The 24,614-nt window shown below is 41.9% G+C and overlaps 1 protein-coding gene across 1 annotated transcript in view; it reads left to right on the top strand.

Moving 5' to 3' along the window:
- The window catches only part of LOC120022862 (RNA-binding motif, single-stranded-interacting protein 3-like), a 195,614-nt gene that overhangs the window by 144,195 nt on the left and 26,805 nt on the right, over positions 1-24,614 (top strand). Inside the window, exon 7 of the mRNA XM_038966907.1 lies at positions 6,489-6,532. Coding sequence (XP_038822835.1) covers positions 6,489-6,532 — 44 coding nt within the window. The remainder of the gene's footprint in view (positions 1-6,488; positions 6,533-24,614) is intronic.

Below are 24,614 nucleotides of genomic sequence, written 5' to 3'. Positions count from 1 at the left end.
GCTCTTACTCTCTCCTTCTTCTCTTCTGTTACCTCTCTTCTTCTCTTTCTGTATACTCTCTCTTCTTCTTCTCTGTATACTCTCTCTTCTCTCTTTCTGTTTACTCTCTCTTCTCTTTCTGTTACTCTCTCTTCTCTCTTCTGTTTACTCTCTCTTCTTCTCTTTTCTGTATACTCTCTCTTCTCTCTTTCTGTTTTACCTCTCTTCTTCTTCCCTTTCTGTTTACTCTCTTCTTCTCTTTCTGTTTACTCTCTTCTTCTCTTCTGTATTACTCTCTCTTCTCTCTTTCTGTTTACTCTCTCTTCTCTTTTTTACTCTCTCTCTTCTCTTTCTGTTTACTCTCTCTCTTCTCTTTCTGTTTATCTTCTTCTTCTCTTTCTGTTTACTCTCGTCTTCTCTTTCTGTTTACTCTCTCTTCTCTTTCTGTTTACTCTCTCTCTTCTCTTTCTTTACTCTCTCTCTTCTCTTTCTGTTTACTCTCTCTTCTTCTCTTTCTGTTTACCCTCTCTTTCTTCTCTTCTGTTTACTCTCTCTTCTTCTCTTTTCTTTACTCTCTCTTCTTCTCTTTCTGTTCTCTCTGTCTTTCTCTTTCTGTTTTACTCTCTCTTCTTCTCTTTTGTTTACTCTCTCTTCTTCTCTTTCTGTTTACCTCTCTCTTCTTCTCTTTCTCTGTACTCTCTCTTCTTCTCTTTCTGTTACTCTCTCTTCTCTCTTTCTGTTTACTCTTCCTTCTCTTTTTGTTACCTCTCTTCTTCTCTTTCTGTTTACTCTCTCTTCTTCTCTTTCTGTTTACTCTCTTCACTCTCTCTCTCTCTTTCTGTATACTCTTCTTCTTCTTTTCTCTTCTCTCTCTTTTCTCTTCTTTACTTCTTCTTCTCTTTCTGTTTACTCTCTTCTTTCTCTTTCTGTTTACTCTCTCTTCTTCTCTTTCTGTTACTCTCTCTTCTTCTCTTTCTGTTATACTCTCTCTTCTTTCTTTCTGTTTACGCTCTCTTCTTCTCTCTTATTTACTCTCTTCTTCTCTTCTGTTTACTCTCTCTTCTCTATCTGTATACTCTCTCTTTTCTTCTTTCGTGTTACTCTCTCTTCTCTTTCTGTTACTCTCTCGTCTTCTCTTTCTGTTTACTCTCTTTATCTCTTCTGTTTACTCTCTCTTCTTCTCTTCTGTTTACTCTCGTCTTCTCTTTCTGTTTACTCTCTCTTCTTCTCTTTTGTTACTTCTTCACTCTTCTTCTTCTCTTCTGTATACTCTCTCTTCTCTCTTTCTCTATACTCTCTCTCTTCTCTTCTGTTTACTATCTCTTCTTCTCTTCTGTTACTCTCTCTTCTTCTCTTTCTGTTTTACTCTCTCTTCTTCTCTTTCTGTATACTCTCTCTTCTTCTCTTTCTGTTTACGCTCTCTTCTTCTCTTTCTATTTACTCTCTTCTTCTCTTTCTGTTTACTCTCTTCTTCTCTATCTGTATACTCTCTCTCTTCTCTTCTGTTTACTCTCTTCTTCTCTTCTTCTTCTTTACTCTCCTCTTCTCTTCTGTTACTCTCTCTTCTTCTCTTTCTGTTACTCTCTCTCTCTCTTTCTGTTTACTCTCGTCTTCTCTTTCTGTTACTCTCTCTTCTTCTCTTTGTTTACTCTCGTCTTCTCTTTCTGTTTACTTCTCTCTTCTTCTCTTTCTGTTTACTCTCTCTTCTTCTCTTCTGTTTACTCTCTCTTCTTCTCTTTCTGTTTACTCTCGTCTTCTCTTTCGTTACTCTTTCTTTTCTCTTTCTGTTACTCTCTCTTCTTCTCTTCTGTTTACCTCTCTTCTTTCTCTTCTGTTTACTCTCTCTTCACTCTCTCTTCTTCTCTTTCTGTATACTCTCTCTTCTTCTCTTTCTGTATACTCTCTCTTCTTCTCTTTCTGTATACTCTCTCTTCTTCTCTTTCTGTTTACTCTCTTCTTCTCTTTCTGTTTACTTCTCTTCTTCTCTTTGTTTACTCTCTCTTCTTCTTTTTGTATACTCTCTCTTCTCTTTTCTGTTTACGCTCTCTTCTTCTCTTTCTGTTTACTCTCTTCTTCTCTTTCTGTTACTCTCTTCTTCTCTATCTGTATACTCTCTCTTCTTCTCTTTCTGTTTACTCTCTCTCTCTTTCTGTTTACTCTCCGTCTTCTCTTTCTGTTTACTCTCTCTTCTTCTCTTTCTGTTTACTCTCGTCTTCTCTTTCGTTTACTCTCTCTTCTTCTTTCTGTTTATCTCTCTCTTCTCTTTTCTGTTTACTCTCTCTTCTTCTCTTTCTGTTTACTCTCTCTTCTTCTCTTTCTGTTTACTCTCTCACTCTCTCTTCTTCTCTCTTCTGTTACTCTCTCTCTTCTCTTCTGTATACTCTCTCTTCTTCTCTTTCTGTTTACTCTCTCTTCTCTTTCTGTTTACTCTCTCCTTCTCTTTCTGTATACTCTCTCTTCTTCTCTTTCTGTTTACGCTCTCTTCTTCTCTTTCTGTTTACTCTCTTCTTCTCTTTCTGTTTTCTCTTCTTCTCTATCTGTATACTCTCTCTTCTTCTCTTTCTGTATACCTCTCTTCTCTTTCTGTTTACTCTCTCGTCTCTCTTTCTGTTTACTTCTCTTCTTCTTTTCTGTTTACTCTCGTTTCTCTTTCTGTTTACTCTCCTTTCTCTTCTGTTTACTCTCTCTTCTTCTCTTTCTGTTTACTCTCTCTTCTTCTCTTTCTGTTTACTCTCTCTTCTTCTCTTTCTGTTTACTCTCTCTTCTTCTCTTTCTGTTACTCTCTCTTCTTCTCTTTCTGTTTACCCTCTCTTCTTCTCTTCTGTTTTACCCTTCTTCTTCTCTTTATGTTTACTCTCTCTTCTTCTCTTTCTCTTTACTCTCTCTTCTTCTCTTTCTGTTTACTCCTCTCTTCTTCTCTTTCTGTTACTCTCTCTTCTTCTCTTTCTGTTTACTCTCTCTTCTCTTTCTGTTTACTCTCTTCTTCTCTTTCTGTTTACTCTCTCTTCTTCTCTTTCTGTTTATCTCTTCTCTTTTGTTTACTCTCCTTCTCTTTCTGTTTACTCTCTCTTCTTCTCTTTCTGTTACTCTCTCTTCTTCTTCTTTCTCTATACTCTCTCTTCTTCTCTTTCTGTTTACTCCTCTCTTTTCTCTTTCTGTTTACTCTCTCTTCTTCTCTTTCTGTTTACTCTCGTCTTCTCTTTCTGTTTACTCTCTCTTCTTCTCTTTTCTGTTACTCTCTCTTTTTCTTTCTGTTACTCTCTCTTCTTCTCTTTCTGTTTACTCTTCTCTCTTCTCTTTCTGTTTACTCTCTTCACTCTCTTTCTTCTCTTTCTGTATACTTCTCTTCTTCTTCTTTCTGTATACTCTCTCTTCTTCTCTTTCTGTATACTCTCTCTTCTTCTCTTTCTGTTACTTCTTTCTTCTCTTCTGTTACTCTCTTCTTCTCTTCTCTTTACTCTCTCTTCTTCTCTTTCTGTTTACTCTCTCATCTTCTCTTTCGTTTACTCTCTCTTCTTCTCTTCTGTTTACTCTCTCTTCTTTCTTTTGTTTACTCTCGTCTTCTCTTTTGTTTACCTCTCTCTTCTCTTTCTGTTTACTCTTCTTCTTCTTCTTTCTGTTTACTCTCTCTTCTTCTCTTTCTTTTTACTCTCTCTTCTTCTCTTTCTGTTTACTCTCTCTTCTTCTCTTTCTGTTTACTCTCTCTTCTTCTCTTTCGTTTTACTCTACTCTTCTCTCCTTTCGTTTATCTCTCTTCTCTCTTTCTGTTTACTCTCTCTTCTTTCCTTTCTGTTACTCTCTCTTCTTCTCTTTCTCTATACTCTTCTCTTCTTCTCTTTCTGTTTACTCTCTCTCTTCTCTCTTCTCTCATTACTCTTATTCTTCTCTTTTCTGTTTACTCTCTCTTCTCCTCTTTCTGTTTACTCTCTCTTCTTCTCTTTCTGTTTAATCTATCTCTCCTCTTTCTGTTTACTCTCTCTTCTCTCTTTCTGTTTACTCTCTCATCTTCTCTTTTCGCTATACTCTCTCTTCTCTCTTTCTGTTTCTCTCTTCTTCTCTTTCTGTATACTCTCTCTTCTTCTCTTTCTGTATACTCTCTTTTCTCTCTTTCTGTTTTACTCTCTCTTCTCTTTCGTATACTCTCTCTTCTTCTCTTTCTGTTTACTCTCTCTTCTTCTCTTTCTGTATACTCTCTCTTCTTCTCTTTCTGTTTACGCTCTCTTCTTCTCTTTCTGTTTACTCTCTTCTTCTCTTTCTGTTTCTCTCTTCTTACTTCTATCTCTTTCTTCTCTTTCGTTACTCTTCTTCTCTTTCTGTTACTCTCTCGTCTTCCTTTCTGTTACTCTCTCTTTTTCTCTTTCTGTTACTCTCTCTCTTCTCTTTCTGTTTACTCCGTCTTCTCTTTCTGTTTACTCTCTCTTCTCTTTCTGTTTACTCTCTCTTCTTCTCTTCTGTTTACTCTCTTTCTTTCTCTGTTTACTCTCTCTTCTTCTCTTTCTGTTACCCTCTCTTTCTTCTCTTTCTGTTTACCCTCTCTTCTTCTCTTTCTCTTTACTCTCTCTTCTTCTCTTTCTGTTTACTCTCTCTTTTTTCTCTTTTCTATACTCTTATTCTTCTCTTTCTGTTTACTCTCTTCTTTTTTCTGTATACTCTCTCTTCTTCTCTTTCTGTTTACTCTCTCTTCTCTCTTTCTGTATACTCTCTCTTCTTCTCTTTCTGTATATACTCTCTTCTCTTTCTGTATACTCTCTCTTCTCTCTTTCTGTTATACTCTCTCTTCTTCTCTTTCTGTATTTACTCTCTCTTCTTCTCTCTTTCTGTATACTCTCTCTTTTCTCTTTCTGTATACTCTCTCTTCTTCTCTTTCTCAGATACGTACGTTCTCACTACACTCTTTTCTCTCTCCTCGTCATCTCACTTTCTTTTTCTTTCTTACACACTTTCTCTCTCGCGCGCTTGTACCTGACTCGACAACAGCATGCAAATCAGTCATGGCCACGCAGCCGACCCTTATGGGGGATTGTCTGTGTGCGCCAGGCAGCCATGGTGTGGAATTCATTAACACATGGAAGCAAGGACACACGCACGGGACTTATCAGCCTCACCAGACAGCTGGCCATGTCTGGGATGGCCATTATCACGTAGATGCACACAGACGTAGACAAATACACACACAGACATAAAGACACACACACACACACAGATGCGCGCACACACAGACATGAACATACAGACACAGCCACACAGTGCATGCATACCGTGGTCCATATGCAGATGCATACACTTCTGTCGGTGGAATGTACATGCATACGCTCAAATGCACACACAGGCAGACACTCTCCCACTCAAACACACACACTTGCTCCCCCCAACACTCAAACATACAGATACACATCTCACATCACATCTCAAATGTGAACATGTATACTCTCACACTCAAAACACACTCGCACGAAGGAACACCAGGCCTACTGTTTAAAAAAAATATATATATATATAATAATATGTTTATTATTTTCCAAATAAAAAAAGAAGGCCGAGATACAAACATTGACATTGTACTGTTGAATGGGATGGCACATTTACAGGACCAAACAAACTTAACTCACACATCCCCAAATATTATAAATGGTCAATATTATAATGGTGCATATTATAAGAAGACAGCATTAGTCATTTACAAGCAGTGTAGTTGAACCAAAACTAAATGGCCGACTGAATGTTATGCTCGCGCACGCACACATCCGCAGTGGCCGTGTCACCCAGGGCTGATGCATCCGCTATGGGATTCATGTGGATCTCTGTTTCCCCTCACTCACGTGGGTGACGTCCATCCCCTCTGGTTGCTGAGGGTCATTCCTCTTTTTTAGCTCACGCAAACCTCCTAGAGGAATGAGGGAGAGCGGGGGGGTGGAGAGAAGAGAGAGAGGGAAGAGAGAGCGGTAGGGAGAGAGAGAGAGGTAGGGAGAGAGAGAGGGGGATGGAGAGAGATAGGGGAAGAGAGAGAGGTAGGGAGAGAGAGAGGGGAAGGGAGAGAGAGGGGATAGAGAGAGAGATAGGGGAAGAGAGAGAGGTAGGGAGAGAGAGAGGGGAAGAGAGAGAGATAGGGGGACAGGGGGAGATTTTAAAAAGTGTGCTGATGAAATCTGAAACCTCAGCAGTCTCCTGTGTTAAAGAAATGGATTAGCCCTCGTCCGGAAGAGAAGGCTTCGGGAATGCAGATGACGGATTGCAGGGAGAGAAAGAGAGAGAGGGGGGAAGAACACGAGAGAGTGGGAGAAAGAGGAAGAGAGACAAGGGCCTCACACACTTTCATGCATACGCTCACTGTCATTCTCTCTCTTTCTCTCTGTCTCGCTCTCTCCCTCAAAGCTGGCATCGACCGTTGTCCCACGTGCATAAAGTGTATCGAAATCCCGTTTGTTTCCCTCTCTCTCTCTCGAATCCTGTCCATTTGTTGTGTCTTGAAATTCAAGGATTAACCGTAATATGTCTCTCTTGTGTTGCAGACTGGTATGCAGTTAACATATGATCCTGCAGCGATGCAGAACGGGTAAGAGTCCGTCTACACAACCCTGGCACCTTCCACCCCTCTGAGCAATCTATACGACTAGTTCAATAGGATTGCCATATCTCTTGATTAATGCAGTGTGTGTGCACTTTGTTACTATTTGATTAAAATAATCTATATGAGTGGAGTTTGATGCTAGGTCTCAGGTGTTAGTGCGTGCGTTGTGTGCGTGCATTTCGTGCCTGGTTGCCTGCACGTGTGCCTGTCCCTTGTCTGTGACAGAGTGTCCTTGTGTGTGTGTGTGTGTGTGTGTGTGTGTGTGTGTGTGTGTGTGTGTGTGTTGTGTGTGTGTGTGTGTGTGTGTGGTGTGTGTGTGTGTGCCTCGGTGCCTGTGTACGAAGGGGTGCCATGGAAATGAATGGGCTAGCAACGTGTTCTATTTTTCCCTGTGTACTGTAACAGGAAGGGAAGGCGAGCTTTGAGTTCCGTCCTCTCGCGACGTGTCCTCAGTCTGCGACGGGAAGCTTCTCTCTCACTCCCTGCTTCTCCCAGCTTCCTGAAGCGTTTATCTCAATGACTCTGGAATAAGACTGGATGAATGAATAGAATCTCATTCACTACAGCACTGGGCATTTTAGAAGCATAATAGTAAGCTGTGATTATGAGGCTTGAAAGAAATCAAAGAAAATAGCACATTGACCACTTAGGAGACATACACCACATGCTCGTCGAACATCCTCATTCCGAAATCATGGGCATTAATATGGAGTTGGTCCCCCCTTTGCTGCTACAACAGCCTCCACTCTTCTCGGAAGGCTTTCCACTAGATGTTGGAACATTGCTGCGGGGACTTGCTTCCATTCAGCCACAAGGGCATATAGTGAGGTTGGGCACTGACGTTGGGCGGACTAGGCCTGGCTCACAGTCGGTGTTCGAATCACCCAAAGGTGTTAGATGGGGTTGAGGTCAGGGCTCTGTGTAGGCCAGTCAAGTTTTCCCCACCGATCTTGACAAACCCTTTCGTATGGACCTCACTTGGTGCACAGGGGCATTGTCATGCTGAAACAGGAAAGGTCCTTCCCCAAACTATTGCCACAAAGTTGGAAGCACAGAATGTTCAGAATGTCATGTATGCTGTAGTGTTAAGATTTCCCTTCACTGGAACTAAGTGGCCTGGCTCGAACCATGAAAAACAGCACAGACCATTATTCCTTCTCCACCAAACTTTACAGTCGGCACTATGCATTGGGCAGGTAGCGTTCTCCTGGCATCCACCAAACCTAGATTCTTCGTTGGATGCCTAATGGAGAAGCGTGATTCATCCCTCCAGAGAACGCGTTTCCACTGCTCCAGAGTTCAATGGCCGCGAGCTTTACACCACTCCAGCCAACGCTTGGCATTGCGCATGGTTGATCTTAGACTTGTGTGCGGCAGCTCGGCCACGGAAACCCATTTCATGAAGTTCCCGACGAACAGTTCTTGTGCTGACGTTGCTTCCAGAGGCAATTTGCAACTGGTAGTGAGTGTTGTAAACCGAGGACAAACTTTTTTTTGCACACTACGTGCTTCGGCGCTTGGCGGTCCCATTCTGTGAGCTTTTGTGGCTACCACTTTGCGGCTGAGCCGTTTTTGCTCCTAGACATTTCCACCTCACAATAACAGCACTGGGGAGCTCTAGCAGGGCAGAAATGTGACAAACTGACTTGTTGGAAAGGTGGTATCCTATGACGTTGCCACGTTGAAAGTCACTGACCACATACTTTGTATATATCGTGTATATGGAGAATATATGTCTGCAGTACGTTGGATTACTTCAAGGCTTTTAGTCTGTGACAATAGTTCTACTTTTTAAAAGCCCAACGCTTTTGTTATTTTTTTTAAATAATCAAATCTCAAGCAAGATTTTGCTAGGACTGTCTGGGACTGGTCTGAGTGAGGGCCTAATTGGATGAGCCAAATGGACGGAATATAGAACCTGAAAATGAGGCGTTATTGGCAGAGCGGTTTGAAAACTTCTTTTTTTAATCGGTCTATTAACTTACACCGCCTGCTCTACCAACTGAGCTCGGAGGACCATTGCGAGTGGTATAAAACCAGCTAGCGGATAGAAATGACACCAGGACTGTTGTAGATCTGAATCAACGTCACAACATGATGAAGTAGCCCACACCTCTTTTCCCTAGAGCCCAACTCAACACTTGGAATAGCCATCTTTACATTCATTGAGTTTTTCCCAACACTGTGGATTGAAGTCGGCCAGCAGCTAAGCCTTTTTCATACGACGACAAAGCTCAGTTTGATTGATAAAGGCAGACTTTTAATTGTGAAGCCAGAAGACGTTTCGTGACACTTTTAGCGCCGACGGAACACAATATATTGCCTGGTGTTCGATTTGAAACAAGCCAATGACGAGCTATACCCTCACGCGGGAAGCTCTGTCTGCTCGGCCTCAAACACCGTCTGTGTGATGAGGATCTGTGCTTAGACTACGATGTGTGTAGTGTCTGTGGGTGTGCGTAAGTGTGGCCGTGTCAAGGGACTTGAAAGGTCTTTTCGTGGAGAGATTGTCTCTCTGTATGGTCCATTCCAGTCCGTATGTGGACAGAGACTCTCAAGGTTATGAGTGTCAAAAGATTTCATGTGGTTCTGTTAGACTGTTCCCAAACCTGGTCCTGGGGACCCAAAGGGGTGCACATTGGAGTTTGTTTCCCGAGCACTCAGACACCTGATTCAAATATAGGCCTGATTACGAGTTCCTTTTTTGAATCGACTGTTTTCGTGCTAGGGGCAAAAACAAAAATGTGCACCCTTTGTTTAGAGGTGATTGCATAAAACGCTAAGGCATAAACACACACGTGCCCAACATACTGGTGTCTATCTCTCGTTAGTTAGTAGAAACATGTGAGTAAATGCCAGTCAGCTCTTTGAAACAGTAGTTCATTAACCAAACCATTAATAAACACTTAATAGGCCCCTTAATAATCACGATATCCGGATATTCGATGTAGACAGTTGTAATGCATGGAGACCTACGGTGCATTCGGAAAGCATTCAGACCCCTTCCCTTTTTCCACATTGTGTTACATAACAGCTTATTATTAAAAAAAATGTATCTCATCAATCTCACACACAATACCACATAATGACAAAGCGAAAACAGGTTTCGAGATTTTTTGCAAATTTATTCGAAATAAAAAACAGAAATAGCTTATTTACGTAAGAATTCAGACAATTTGCTATGAGACTCGAAATTGAGCTCAGGTGCATCCTGTTTCCAAATTGATTGGACATGATTTGGAAAGGCACACACCTGTTAAAGTTGAAGTCGGAAATTTACATACACTTAGGTTGGAATCATTAAAACTCGTTTTTAACCACTCACAAATTTCTTGTTAACAAAACTATAGTTTTGGCAAGTCGGTTAGGACATCTACTTTGTGCATGACACAAGTCATTTTTCCAACAGTTGTTTACAGACAGATTATTTCACTTAAATTCACTGTATCACAATTTCCGTGGGTCAGAAGTGTACATACACTAAGTTGACTGTGCCTTAAACAGCTTGAAAAAATTCTGAAAATGATGTCATGGCTTTAGAAGCTTCTGATAGGCTAATTGACATCATTTGAGTCAATTGGAGGTGTACCTGTGGATGTATTTCAAGGCCTACCTTCAAACTCAGTGTCTCTTTGCTCGACATTATGGGAAAATCAAAAGAAATCAGCCAAGACCTCAGAGAAAAAATTGTAGACCTCCACAAGTCTGGTTCATCCTTGGGAGCAATTTCCAAACGCCTGAAAGTACCACGTTAATCTGTACAAACAATAGTACGCAAGTATAAACACCATGGGACCACGCAGCCGTCATACCGCTCAGGAAGGAGACGCGTTCTGTCTCTAGAAATGAATGTACGTTGGTGCGAAAGTGCAAATCAATCCCAGAAAACAGCAAAGGACCTTGTGGAGATGTGGAGGAAACAGGTACAAAAGTATCTATATCCACAGTAAAACGAGTCTTCATCGACATAACTGTAAGGCCGCTCAGCAAAGAAGAAGCCATGCTCTAAAACAGCCATAAAAAAAGCCAGACTACAGTTTGCAACTGCACATGGGGAAAAGATTGTACTTTTTGGAGAAATGTTCCCTGGTGATGAGACAAAAAAATATAACTATTTATCGTTTTGTTTGGAGGAAAAAGGGGGAGGCTTGCAAGCCGAAGAACACCCCCCAACCGTGAAGCACGGGGGTGGATCATCATGTTGTGGGGGTGCTTTGCTGCAGGAGGGACTGGTGCACTTCACAAATAGATGGCAAGATGAGGAGGAAAATGATGTGGATATATTGAAGCAACATCTCAAGACATCAGTCAGGAAGTAAAGCTTGGTCGCAAATGGCCTTCCAAATGGACAATGACCTCAAGCATACTTCCAAAGTTATGGCTTTAGGACAACACCAGTATGGTATTGGAGTGGCCATCACAAAGCCCTGACCTCAATCCTATAGAAAAATTTGTGGGCGAACTGAAAAAAGCATGTGCGAGCACGTAGGAGGCCTACAAACCTGACTCAGTTACACCAGCTCTGTCAGGAGGAATGGGCCAAAATTCACCCAACTTACCGTGGGAAGATTGTGTAGGCTACCCGAAAGTTTGACCCAAGTTAAACAATTGAAGGCAATGCTACCAAATACTAATTGAGTGTATGTAAACTTCTGACCATGGGAATGTGATGAAATAAATAAATCATTATCCCTACTATTATTCTGACATTTCTGACATTTAAAATAAAGTGCTGATCCTAACTGAGTTAAAACAGGGAAATTGCAGAGAGCCACGTCAAAAACATAAATAACATACTCTTTGATACAACTTTGATGAAAGATACATGTTTACATAGAATTAAAGATACACTTGTTCTTTAATGCAACCGCTGTGCAGATTTCAAAAGCTTTACGGCAAAAGCACAATATTCAATAATCTGAAAACAGCGTTCAGACCACAAAAGGAAGCCATACAGTTACCCGCCAAATTGTGCACGTCAACAAAACTCATAAAAAGCATTATAAATCCTTCATTACCTTTGCTGATCTCGTCGGATTGCACTCCCAGAGACTCCCACTTCCACAAGAAATGTTCGTTTTGTTTCGGTAATGTCCATATTTATGTCAAATAGCTATTTTGTAAGCGTATTGGTAAACAAATCAAAGTCAGGAAGCGCGTTCACTAAAAGAGACAGAAATGTCCAAAAAGTGGTGGTCAGCATGGACAAGTCTCTGAATGTCCTTGGGTGTCCCAGCCAGAGCGGGACTTGAACCCAATCAAACATATCTGGAAAGACCTGAAAATAGCTGTGCAATGACACTCCCATCCAACCTGACAGAGCTTGAGAGGAGAGAAGAATGGAGAAACTCCCCAAATACAGGTGTGCCAAGCTTTGTAGCATCATACCCGAGGCTGTAATAGCTGCCCAAAGGTGCTTCAACAAAGTACTGAGTAAAGGGTTGAATGTTATGCCAAGGTCATATTTCATTTTCGATTTTTTTTTACACATTTGCAAAAACCTGTTTTGCTTTGTCATTATAGGTATGTGTGTAGATTGATGAGGGGGGGAAAAAACATTAATCAATTTGAATAAGGCTGTAACGTAATATGTGGGAAAAGTCGCGGGGTCTGAATACTTTCTGGTGGAGTGTATAGGTACATCCACATACCCGTGTGACCTCCCTTTCTCTGTTCTGTTTCCTCTCTCCCCTCAGGTTCTACTCCTCGCCTTACAGTATCGCACACCAACCGCATGATCGCACAGACATCCATTACGCCCTTCATCGGCTGCTCCCCCGTCTCCACATATCAGTGGGTGAGTGATTTACTGGAGTGTAGCCAGAGGGAGATAGCCGTGGGCGGCTGGGGACTGGCTGGGTGATGGGCAAAGCTGGGGGGCTGGACCGGAAAACAGCAAGGGCTGCTCGGAGATTTGGAACTTCTGAGCTTTCCTCATTGGTTTGCCGACGATGCTGGATGGCATCTGTTTTGTAGGCGGTGAACACAACAGACGGAAAGGCTCAGAGAGAAAAGAGAAAAGAGAGAAAAGACAACGTCTGTTAGGAATAGTGTTGGGGAAAACAAACCGTTTCTCCTTTGCTTTGCGCGACCCTGTTGTGCTTTTAAAGCTTTTTTAGCTGTCATTCCTCCCACAGTCATTTGACATTAATTTCCTGCCTAACTGAATTCACACCTTTGCAATCCCAGTTGATCCCTGGAACCATGTGAAGCGGAGGTAACGTAAGGGGAGAAATGAACTGTGCGAAACGTCAATAGCGTTTCCATTGCTAAACGCCCACAATTTCACGGACTCCAGTATGTTTGACTGCAACAAGCAGAAGGGATGAGACACTGTTCACTTCACCTAGACTTTCCCCCAAGAGCACTCGCTGTTTATCATGATCCTTATTAGAATGCAGAAAGAGGGAGAGTGAAGGAGAGAGAGAGATGGAACGATAGATAGTGAGAGAGCAAGAAAGAGAGAGCGATGGAGAGAGAGAAAGAGAGGGGGGAATGAGAGAGTGGAGGGGGTTGGTTGGTGAAGGTTGGCATTCGCCGCCTTTCAGAAGCGTCTGATTTAAACTAGGTCCAGCACGGGGGAGAGAAGGGGGATGGGGTGCGGCGCTAATCCGTGTTCTGAAGGCTTCCAAATTGATATCAAAAACAATGGCTGGGCTTTTGAGGAATATTAAACCTCACAGTTCAATATCGGCCACCACGCTTCTGTAATATTTTGCCCCTTCAGCCAAGCAGCGCCAGGCAAGGTGAGTCCTCCATCTTCTGTCAAGTACAAAGAGTAGGGAGGCAGGAACCAAAGCATATGAGACAAAGGAATCATTAGTGGCCACAATGAAAAACATTCATATGATCTCAGCCATTTGTGGTAGAAATATTCGCATGTTGTACACACACATTTTTATTAATCTCTTATTACGTATATAAAATCTGCCTAATGCAGAATATATTGTTATTAAATTGTGTGTTTTACAGTTCCAACTTTCTTTTCTTCGGACTGTGTACTGGGAAAAACATCTTGATTACTTCGTCACATGACAGTGGACAGTCCAGTCCCACTTCCTGGTCTAGCCATACAGTCTTCCCTGCTGTGTTCTGTCTGTCTTTAATGGAAGCACAAGTCTAGAGCAGGGTCAGCCAGAGGTAGACACACATCGTCAAACCAGACCACTGGGAAAACATAGTCAGTCACACGATGTACCGCTCCTTTAAGTCACCACTGCCAATAATACTGCGTCCATAATGAGAATTAAAAAAAAAAAAATACAATTACAAAATCTCAGTCAAAACATAGAAAAACACAGTCTTGAAATGAAATTACAATGGAATTAGAATCTTGTTGATGTCGCACGGGAAATTCTAAAGATGGACGATTAGGGAACGAAGCTTTGTCTCGTCTCTGTTTCCTTCCTGTTAGTTGAGACCAAAACATCGAGAGGAAGTAACACAACAAGGTGGCTCTGTGCTATTCAATAAAATAAAATAAAATTGTTTGGGCATCCTCCAAATCATGGGCTTTAACGAGCTCAGAGGATTGGCGTTCTTATAAAAGATTAGCATCTTATTTGTCTTGTTGAGTCCAATCGTTTTCCCAAGGATCAATGGGTGTGACTTGTTTGTCTCGACAAGCTGTCTAATGCTCCTCTCTGGCAAATCTAAATTGTCCCTTTATTCAACTGTGGCTTCTCTCACTGTCGCTCTGTTTACTCTCTCTTCTTCTCTTTCTGTTTACTCTCTCTTCTTCTCTTTCTGTTTACTCTCTCTTCTTCTCTTTCTGTTTACTCTCTCTTCTCTTTCTGTTTACTCTCTCTTCTTCTCTTTCTGTTTACTCTCTCTTCTTCTCTTTCTGTTTACTCTCTCTTCTTCTCTTTCTGTTTACTCTCTCTTCACTCTCTCTTCTTCTCTTTCTGTATACTCTCTCTTCTTCTCTTTCTGTATACTCTCTCTTCTTCTCTTTCTGTATACTCTCTCTTCTTCTCTTTCTGTTTACTCTCTTCTTCTCTTTCTGTTTACTCTCTCTTCTTCTCTTTCTGTTTACTCTCTCTTCTTCTCTTTCTGTATACTCTCTCTTCTTCTCTTTCTGTTACGCTCTCTTCTTCTCTTTCTGTTTACTCTCTTCTTCTCTTTCTGTTTACTCTCTTCTTCTCTATCTGTATACTCTCTCTCTTCTCTTTCTGTTTACTCTCTCTTCTCTTTCTGTTTACTCTCTCGTCTTCTCTTTCTGTTTACTCTCTCTTCTTCTCTTCTGTTTACTCTCGTCTTCTCTTTCTGTTTACTCTCTCTTCTTCTGTTTCTGTTTACTCTCTCTTCTTCTCTTTCTGTTTACTCTCTCTTCTTCTCTTTCTGTTTACTCTCTCTTCTTCTCTTTCTGTTTACTCTCTTCACTCTCTCTTCTTCTCTTTCTGTATACTCTCTCTTCTTCTCTTTCTGTATACTCTCTCTTCTTCTCTTTCTGTTTACTCTCTTCTTCTCTTTCTGTTTACTCTCTCCTTCTCTTTCTGTATACTCTCTCTTCTTCTCTTTCTGTTTACGCTCTCTTCTTCTCTTTCTGTTTACTCTCTTCTTCTCTTTCTGTTTACTCTCTTCTTCTCTATCTGTATACTCTCTCTTCTTCTCTTTCTGTATACTCTCTCTTCTCTTTCTGTTTACTCTCTCGTCTTCTCTTTCTGTTTACTCTCTCTTCTTCTCTTTCTGTTTACTCTCGTCTTCTCTTTCTGTTTACTCTCTCTTCTCTTTCTGTTTACTCTCTCTTCTTCTCTTTCTGTTTACTCTCTCTTCTTCTCTTTCTGTTTACTCTCTCTTCTTCTCTTTCTGTTTACTCTCTCTTCTTCTCTTTCTGTTTACTCTCTCTTCTTCTCTTTCTGTTTACCCTCTCTTCTTCTCTTTCTGTTTACCCTCTCTTCTTCTCTTTATGTTTACTCTCTCTTCTTCTCTTTCTCTTTACTCTCTCTTCTTCTCTTTCTGTTTACTCTCTCTTCTTCTCTTTCTGTTTACTCTCTCTTCTTCTCTTTCTGTTTACTCTCTCTTCTCTTTCTGTTTACTCTCTCTTCTTCTCTTTCTGTTTACTCTCTCTTCTTCTCTTTCTGTTTACTCTCTTCTCTTTCTGTTTACTCTCTTCTCTTTCTGTTTACTCTCTCTTCTTCTCTTTCTGTTTACTCTCTCTTCTTCTCTTTCTCTATACTCTCTCTTCTTCTCTTTCTGTTTACTCTCTCTTCTTCTCTTTCTGTTTACTCTCTCTTCTTCTCTTTCTGTTTACTCTCGTCTTCTCTTTCTGTTTACTCTCTCTTCTTCTCTTTCTGTTTACTCTCTCTTCTTCTCTTTCTGTTTACTCTCTCTTCTTCTCTTTCTGTTTACTCTCTCTTCTTCTCTTTCTGTTTACTCTCTTCACTCTCTCTTCTTCTCTTTCTGTATACTCTCTCTTCTTCTCTTTCTGTATACTCTCTCTTCTTCTCTTTCTGTATACTCTCTCTTCTTCTCTTTCTGTTTACTCTCTTCTTCTCTTTCTGTTTACTCTCTTCTTCTCTTTCTCTTTACTCTCTCTTCTTCTCTTTCTGTTTACTCTCTCATCTTCTCTTTCTGTTTACTCTCTCTTCTTCTCTTTCTGTTTACTCTCTCTTCTTCTCTTTCTGTTTACTCTCGTCTTCTCTTTCTGTTTACTCTCTCTTCTCTTTCTGTTTACTCTCTCTTCTTCTCTTTCTGTTTACTCTCTCTTCTTCTCTTCTGTTTACTCTCTCTTCTTCTCTTTCTGTTTACTCTCTCTTCTTCTCTTTCTGTTTACTCTCTCTTCTTCTCTTTCTGTTTACTCTCTCTTCTTCTCTTTCTGTTTACTCTCTCTTCTTCTCTTTCTGTTTACTCTCTCTTCTTCTCTTTCTGTTTACTCTCTCTTCTTCTCTTTCTCTATACTCTCTCTTCTTCTCTTTCTGTTTACTCTCTCTTCTTCTCTTTCTCTATACTCTTTATTCTTCTCTTTCTGTTTACTCTCTCTTCTCCTCTTTCTGTTTACTCTCTCTTCTTCTCTTTCTGTTTACTCTCTCTTCTCCTCTTTCTGTTTACTCTCTCTTCTTCTCTTTCTGTTTACTCTCTCTTCTTCTCTTTCTCTATACTCTCTCTTCTTCTCTTTCTGTATACTCTCTCTTCTTCTCTTTCTGTATACTCTCTCTTCTTCTCTTTCTGTATACTCTCTCTTCTTCTCTTTCTGTTTACTCTCTCTTCTCTTTCTGTATACTCTCTCTTCTTCTCTTTCTGTTTACTCTCTCTTCTTCTCTTTCTGTATACTCTCTCTTCTTCTCTTTCTGTTTACGCTCTCTTCTTCTCTTTCTGTTTACTCTCTTCTTCTCTTTCTGTTTACTCTCTTCTCTATCTGTATACTCTCTCTTCTTCTCTTTCTGTTTACTCTCTCTTCTCTTTCTGTTTACTCTCTCGTCTTCTCTTTCTGTTTACTCTCTCTTCTTCTCTTTCTGTTTACTCTCTCTTCTTCTCTTTCTGTTTACTCTCGTCTTCTCTTTCTGTTTACTCTCTCTTCTCTTTCTGTTTACTCTCTCTTCTTCTCTTTCTGTTTACTCTCTCTTCTTCTCTTTCTGTTTACTCTCTCTTCTTCTCTTTCTGTTTACCCTCTCTTCTTCTCTTTCTGTTTACCCTCTCTTCTTCTCTTTCTCTTTACTCTCTCTTCTTCTCTTTCTGTTTACTCTCTCTTTTTCTCTTTCTCTATACTCTTTATTCTTCTCTTTCTGTTTACTCTCTCTTCTCTTTCTGTATACTCTCTCTTCTTCTCTTTCTGTTTACTCTCTCTTCTTCTCTTTCTGTATACTCTCTCTTCTTCTCTTTCTGTATACTCTCTCTTCTCTTTCTGTATACTCTCTCTTCTTCTCTTTCTGTATACTCTCTCTTCTTCTCTTTCTGTATACTCTCTCTTCTTCTCTTTCTGTATACTCTCTCTTCTTCTCTTTCTGTATACTCTCTCTTCTTCTCTTTCTCAGATACGTACGTTCTCACGTACACTCTTTTCTCTCTCCTCGTCATCTCACTTTCTTTTTCTCTTTCTTACACACTTTCTCTCTCGCGCGCTTTGTACCTGACTCGACAACAGCATGCATAATCAGTCATGGCCACGCAGCCGACCCTTATGGGGGATTGTCTGTGTGCGCCAGGCAGCCATGGTGTGGAATTCATTAACACATGGAAGCAAGGACACCACGCACGGGACTTATCAGCCTCACCAGACAGCTGGCCATGTCTGGGATGGCCATTATCACGTAGATGCACACAGACGTAGACAAATACACACACAGACATAAAGACACACACACACACACAGATGCGCGCACACACAGACATGAACATACAGACACAGCCACACAGTGCATGCATACCGTGGTCCATATGCAGATGCATACACTTCTTGTCGGTGGAATGTACATGCATACGCTCAAATGCACACACAGGCAGACACTCTCCCACTCAAACACACACACTTGCTCCCCCCAACACTCAAACATACAGATACACATCTCACATCACATCTCAAATGTGAACATGTATACTCTCACACTCAAACACACTCGCACGAAGGAACACCCAGGCCTACTGTTTAAAAAAAAATATATATATATATATAATATGTTTATTATTTTCCAAATAAAAAAAGAAGGCCGAGATACAAACATTGACATTGTACTGTTGAATGGGATGGCACATTTACAGGACCAAACAAAACTTAACTCACACATCCCCAAATATTATAAATGGTCAATATTATAATGGTGCATATTATAAGAAGACAGCATTAAGTCATTTACAAGCAGTGTAGTTGAACCAAAACTAAATGGCCGACTGAATGTTATGCTCGCGCACGCACACATCCGCAGTGGCCGTGTCACCCAGGGCTGATGCATCCGCTATGGGATTCATGTGGATCTCTGTTTCCCCTCACTCACGTGGGTGACGTCCATCCCCTCTGGTTGCTGAGGGTCATTCCTCTTTTTTAGCTCACGCAAACCTCCTAGAGGAATGAGGGAGAGCGGGGGGGTGGAGAGAGAGAGAGAGGGGAAGAGAGAGCGGTAGGGAGAGAGAGAGAGGTAGGGAGAGAGAGAGGGGGATGGAGAGAGATAGGGGAAGAGAGAGAGGTAGGGAGAGAGAGAGGGGAAGGGAGAGAGGGGGATAGAGAGAGAGATAGGGGAAGAGAGAGAGGTAGGGAGAGAGAGAGGGGAAGAGAGAGAGATAGGGGGACAGGGGGAGATTTTAAAAAAGTGTGCTGATGAAATCTGAAACCTCAGCAGTCTCCTGTGTTAAAGAAATGGGATTAGCCCTCGTCCGGAAGAGAAGGCTTCGGGAATGCAGATGACGGATTGCAGGGAGAGAAAGAGAGAGAGGGGGGAAGAACACGAGAGAGTGGGAGAAAGAGGAAGAGAGACAAGGGCCTCACACACTTTCATGCATACGCTCACTGTCATTCCTCTCTTCTTTCTCTCTGTCTCGCTCTCTCCCTCAAAGCTGGCATCGACCGTTGTCCCACGTGCATAAAGTGTATCGAAATCCCGTTTGTTTCCCCTCTCTCTCTCTCGAATCCTGTCCATTTGTTGTGTCTTGAAATTCAAGGATTAACCTGTAATATGTCTCTCTTGTGTTGCAGACTGGTATGCAGTTAACATATGATCCTGCAGCGATGCAGAACGGGTAAGAGTCCGTCTACACAACCCTGGCACCTTCCACCCCTCTGAGCAATCTATACGACTAGTTCAATAGGATTGCCATATCTCTTGATTAATGCAGTGTGTGTGCACTTTGTTACTATTTGATTAAAATAATCTATATGAGATGGAGTTTGATGCTAGGTCTCAGGTGTTAGTGCGTGCGTGTGTGCGTGCATTTCGTGCCTGGTTGCCTGCACGTGTGCCTGTCCCTTTGTCTGTGACAGAGTGTCCTTGTGTGTGTGTGTGTGTGTGTGTGTGTGTGTGTGTGTGTGTGTGTGTGTGTGTGTGTGTGTGTGTGTGTGTGTGTGTGTGTGTGTGTGCCTTCGGTGCCTGTGTACGAAGGGGTGCCATGGAAATGAATGGCCTAGCAACGTGTTCTATTTTTCCCTGTGTACTGTAACAGGAAGGGAAGGCGAGCTTTGAGTTCCGTCCTCTCGCGACGTGTCCTCAGTCTGCGACGGGAAGCTTCTCTCTCACTCCCTGCTTCTCCCAGCTTCCTGAAGCGTTTATCTCAATGACTCTGGAATAAGACTGGATGAATGAATAGAATCTCATTCACTACAGCACTGGGCATTTTAGAAGCATAATAGTAAGCTGTGATTATGAGGCTTGAAAGAAATCAAAGAAAATAGCACATTGACCACTTAGGAGACATACACCACATGCTCGTCGAACATCCTCATTCCGAAATCATGGGCATTAATATGGAGTTGGTCCCCCCTTTGCTGCTACAACAGCCTCCACTCTTCTCGGAAGGCTTTCCACTAGATGTTGGAACATTGCTGCGGGGACTTGCTTCCATTCAGCCACAAGGGCATTAGTGAGGTTGGGCACTGACGTTGGGCGACTAGGCCTGGCTCACAGTCGGTGTTCGAATTCACCCCAAAGGTGTTAGATGGGGTTGAGGTCAGGGCTCTGTGTAGGCCAGTCAAGTTCTTCCCCACCGATCTTGACAAACCCTTTCTGTATGGACCTCACTTGGTGCACAGGGGCATTGTCATGCTGAAACAGGAAAGGTCCTTCCCCAAACTATTGCCACAAAGTTGGAAGCACAGAATTGTTCAGAATGTCATCGTATGCTGTAGTGTTAAGATTTCCCTTCACTGGAACTAAGTGGCCTGGCTCGAACCATGAAAAACAGCCACAGACCATTATTCCTTCTCCACCAAACTTTACAGTCGGCACTATGCATTGGGGCAGGTAGCGTTCTCCTGGCATCCACCAAACCTAGATTCTTCCGTTGGACTGCCTAATGGAGAAGCGTGATTCATCCCTCCAGAGAACGCGTTTCCACTGCTCCAGAGTTCAATGGCCGCGAGCTTTACACCACTCCAGCCAACGCTTGGCATTGCGCATGGTGATCTTAGACTTGTGTGCGGCAGCTCGGCCACGGAAACCCATTTCATGAAGTTCCCGACGAACAGTTCTTGTGCTGACGTTGCTTCCAGAGGCAATTTGCAACTCGGTAGTGAGTGTTGTAACCGAGGACAAACGTTTTTTTGCACACTACGTGCTTCGGCGCTTGGCGGTCCCATTCTGTGAGCTTTTGTGGCCTACCACTTTGCGGCTGAGCCGTTTTTGCTCCTAGACATTTCCACCTCACAATAACAGCACTGGGGCAGCTCTAGCAGGGCAGAAATGTGACAAACTGACTTGTTGGAAAGGTGGTATCCTATGACGTTGCCACGTTGAAAGTCACTGACCACATACTTTTGTATATATCGTGTATATGGAGAATATATGTCTGCAGTACGTTGGGATTACTTCAAGGCTTTTAGTCTGTGACAATAGTTCTACTTTTTAAAAGCCCAACGCTTTTGTTATTTTTTTTTAAATAATCAAATCTCAAGCAAGAATTTTGCTAGGACTGTCTGGGACTGGTCTGAGTGAGGGGCCTAATTGGATGAGCCAAATGGACGGAATATAGAACCTGAAAATGAGGCGTTATTGGCAGAGCGGTTTGAAACTCTCTTTTTTTAATCGGTCTATTAACTTACACCGCCTGCTCTACCAACTGAGCTCGGAGGACCATTGCGAGTGGTATAAAACCAGCTAGCGGATAGAAATGACACCCAGGACTGTTGTAGATCTGAATCAACGTCACAACATGATGAAGTAGCCCACCACCTCTTTTCCCTAGAGCCCAACTCAACACTTTGGAATAGCCATCTTTACATTCATTGAGTTTTTCCCAACACTGTGGATTGAAGTCGGCCAGCAGCCTAAGCCTTTTTTCATACGACGACAAAGCTCAGTTTGATCTGATAAAGGCAGACTTTTCAATTGTGAAGCCAGAAGACGTTTCGTGACACTTTTATGCGCCCGACGGAACACAATATATTGCCTGGTGTTCGATTTGAAACAAGCCAATGACGAGCTATACCCTCACGCGGGAAGCTCTGTCTGCTCGGCCTCAAACACCGTCTGTGTGACTGAGGATCTGTGCTTAGACTACGATGTGTGTAGTGTCTGTGGGTGTGCGTAAGTGTGGCCGTGTCAAGGGACTTGAAAGGTCTTTTCGTGGAGAGATTGTCTCTCTTGTATGGTCCATTCCAGTCCGTATGTGGACAGAGACTGGCTCAAGGTGTATGAGTGTCAAAAGATTTCATGTGGTTCTGTTAGACTGTTTCCCAAACCTGGTCCTGGGGACCCAAAGGGGTGCACATTGGAGTTGTTTTCCCGAGCACTCAGACACCTGATTCAAATCATAGGCCTGATTACGAGTTCCTTTTTTGAATCGACTGTTTTCGTGCTAGGGGCAAAAAACAAAAATGTGCACCTCTTTGTTAGAGGTGATTGCATAAAAAGCCTAAGGCATAAACACACACACGTGCCCAACATACTGGTGTCTATCTCTCTGTTAGTTAGTAGAACATGTGAGTAAATTGCCAGTCAGCTCTTTGAAACAGTAGTTCATTAACCAAACCATTAATAAACACTTAATAGGCCCCTTAATAATCACGATCATCCGGATATTTCGATGTAGACAGTTGTAATGCATGGAGACCTACGGTGCATTCGGAAAGCATTCAGACCCCTTCCCTTTTTCCACATTTGTGTTACATAACAGCCTTATTATTAAAAAAAATGTATCTCATCAATCTACACACAATACCACATAATGACAAAGCGAAAACAGGTTTCGAGATTTTTTGCAAATTTATTCGAAATAAAAAACAGAAATAGCTTATTTACGTAAGAATTCAGACAATTTGCTATGAGACTCGAAATTGAGCTCAGGTGCATCCTGTTTCCAAATTGATTGGACATGATTTGGAAAGGCACACACCTGTTTAAAGTTGAAGTCGGAAATTTACATACACTTAGGTTGGAATCATTAAAACTCGTTTTTCAACCACTCCACAAATTTCTTGTTAACAAACTATAGTTTTGGCAAGTCGGTTAGGACATCTACTTTGTGCATGACACAAGTCATTTTTCCAACAGTTGTTTACAGACAGATTATTTCACTTATAATTCACTGTATCACAATTCCAGTGGGTCAGAAGTGTACATACACTAAGTTGACTGTGCCTTTAAACAGCTTGGAAAATTTCTGAAAATGATGTCATGGCTTTAGAAGCTTCTGATAGGCTAATTGACATCATTTGAGTCAATTGGAGGTGTACCTGTGGATGTATTTCAAGGCCTACCTTCAAACTCAGTGTCTCTTTGCTCGACATTATGGGAAAATCAAAAGAAATCAGCCAAGACCTCAGAGAAAAAATTGTAGACCTCCACAAGTCTGGTTCATCCTTGGGAGCAATTTCCAAACGCCTGAAGGTACCACGTTAATCTGTACAAACAATAGTACGCAAGTATAAACACCATGGGACCACGCAGCCGTCATACCGCTCAGGAAGGAGACGCGTTCTGTCTCCTAGAAATGAATGTACGTTGGTGCGAAAAGTGCAAATCAATCCCAGAACAACAGCAAAGGACCTTGTGGAGATGCTGGAGGAAACAGGTACAAAAGTATCTATATCCACAGTAAAACGAGTCCTTCATCGACATAACTTGTAAGGCCGCTCAGCAAAGAAGAAGCCACTGCTCTAAAACAGCCATAAAAAAAGCCAGACTACAGTTTGCAACTGCACATGGGGACAAAGATTGTACTTTTTGGAGAAATGTTCCCTGGTCTGATGAGACAAAAATATAACTATTTATCGTTTTGTTTGGAGGAAAAAGGGGGAGGCTTGCAAGCCGAAGAACACCCCCCAACCGTGAAGCACGGGGGTGGCATCATCATGTTGTGGGGGTGCTTTGCTGCAGGAGGGACTGGTGCACTTCACAAAATAGATGGCAAGATGAGGGAGGAAAATGATGTGGATATATTGAAGCAACATCTCAAGACATCAGTCAGGAAGTTAAAGCTTGGTCGCAAATGGGCCTTCCAAATGGACAATGACCTCAAGCATACTTCCAAAGTTATGGCTTAAGGACAACACAGTCATGGTATTGGAGTGGCCATCACAAAGCCCTGACCTCAATCCTATAGAAAATTTGTGGGCAGAACTGAAAAAGCATGTGCGAGCACGTAGGAGGCCTACAAACCTGACTCAGTTACACCAGCTCTGTCAGGAGGAATGGGCCAAAATTCACCCAACTTACCGTGGGAAGATTGTGTAAGGCTACCCGAAACGTTTGACCCAAGTTAAACAATTTGAAGGCAATGCTACCAAATACTAATTGAGTGTATGTAAACTTCTGACCACTGGGAATGTGATGAAATAAATAAATCATTATCCCTACTATTATTCTGACATTTCTGACATTTAAAATAAAGTGCTGATCCTAACTGACGTAAAACAGGGAAATTGCAGAGAGCCACGTCAAATAACATAAATAACATACTCTTTGATACAACTTTGATGAAAGATACATGTTTTACATAGAATTAAAGATACACTTGTTCTTAATGCAACCGCTGTGTCAGATTTCAAAAAGCTTTACGGCAAAAGCACAATATTCAATAATCTGAAAACAGCGTTCAGCCACAAAAGGAAGCCATACAGTTACCCGCCAAATTGTGCAGTCAACAAAACTCATAAAAAGCATTATAAATCTTCACTTACCTTTGCTGATCTTCGTCGGATTGCACTCCCAGGACTCCCACTTCCACAAGAAATGTTCGTTTTGTTCGGTAATGTCCATTATTTATGTCCAAATAGCTATTTTTGTAAGCGTATTTGGTAAACAAATCCAAAGTCAGGAAGCGCGTTCACTAAAAGCAGACGAAATGTCAAAAAGTGGTGGTCAGCATGGACAAGTCTCTGAATGTCCTTGGGTGTCCCAGCCAGAGCCGGGACTTGAACCCAATCAAACATATCTGGAAAGACCTGAAAATAGCTGTGCAATGACACTCCCCATCCAACCTGACA

This window comes from Salvelinus namaycush, chromosome 27 (assembly GCF_016432855.1).
Source record: "Salvelinus namaycush isolate Seneca chromosome 27, SaNama_1.0, whole genome shotgun sequence".
In the NCBI taxonomy this organism is placed as follows: domain Eukaryota; kingdom Metazoa; phylum Chordata; class Actinopteri; order Salmoniformes; family Salmonidae; genus Salvelinus; species Salvelinus namaycush.
Note: the sequence above shows the minus strand (reverse complement) of the source record. Positions and strands in the feature narration are given on the sequence as shown.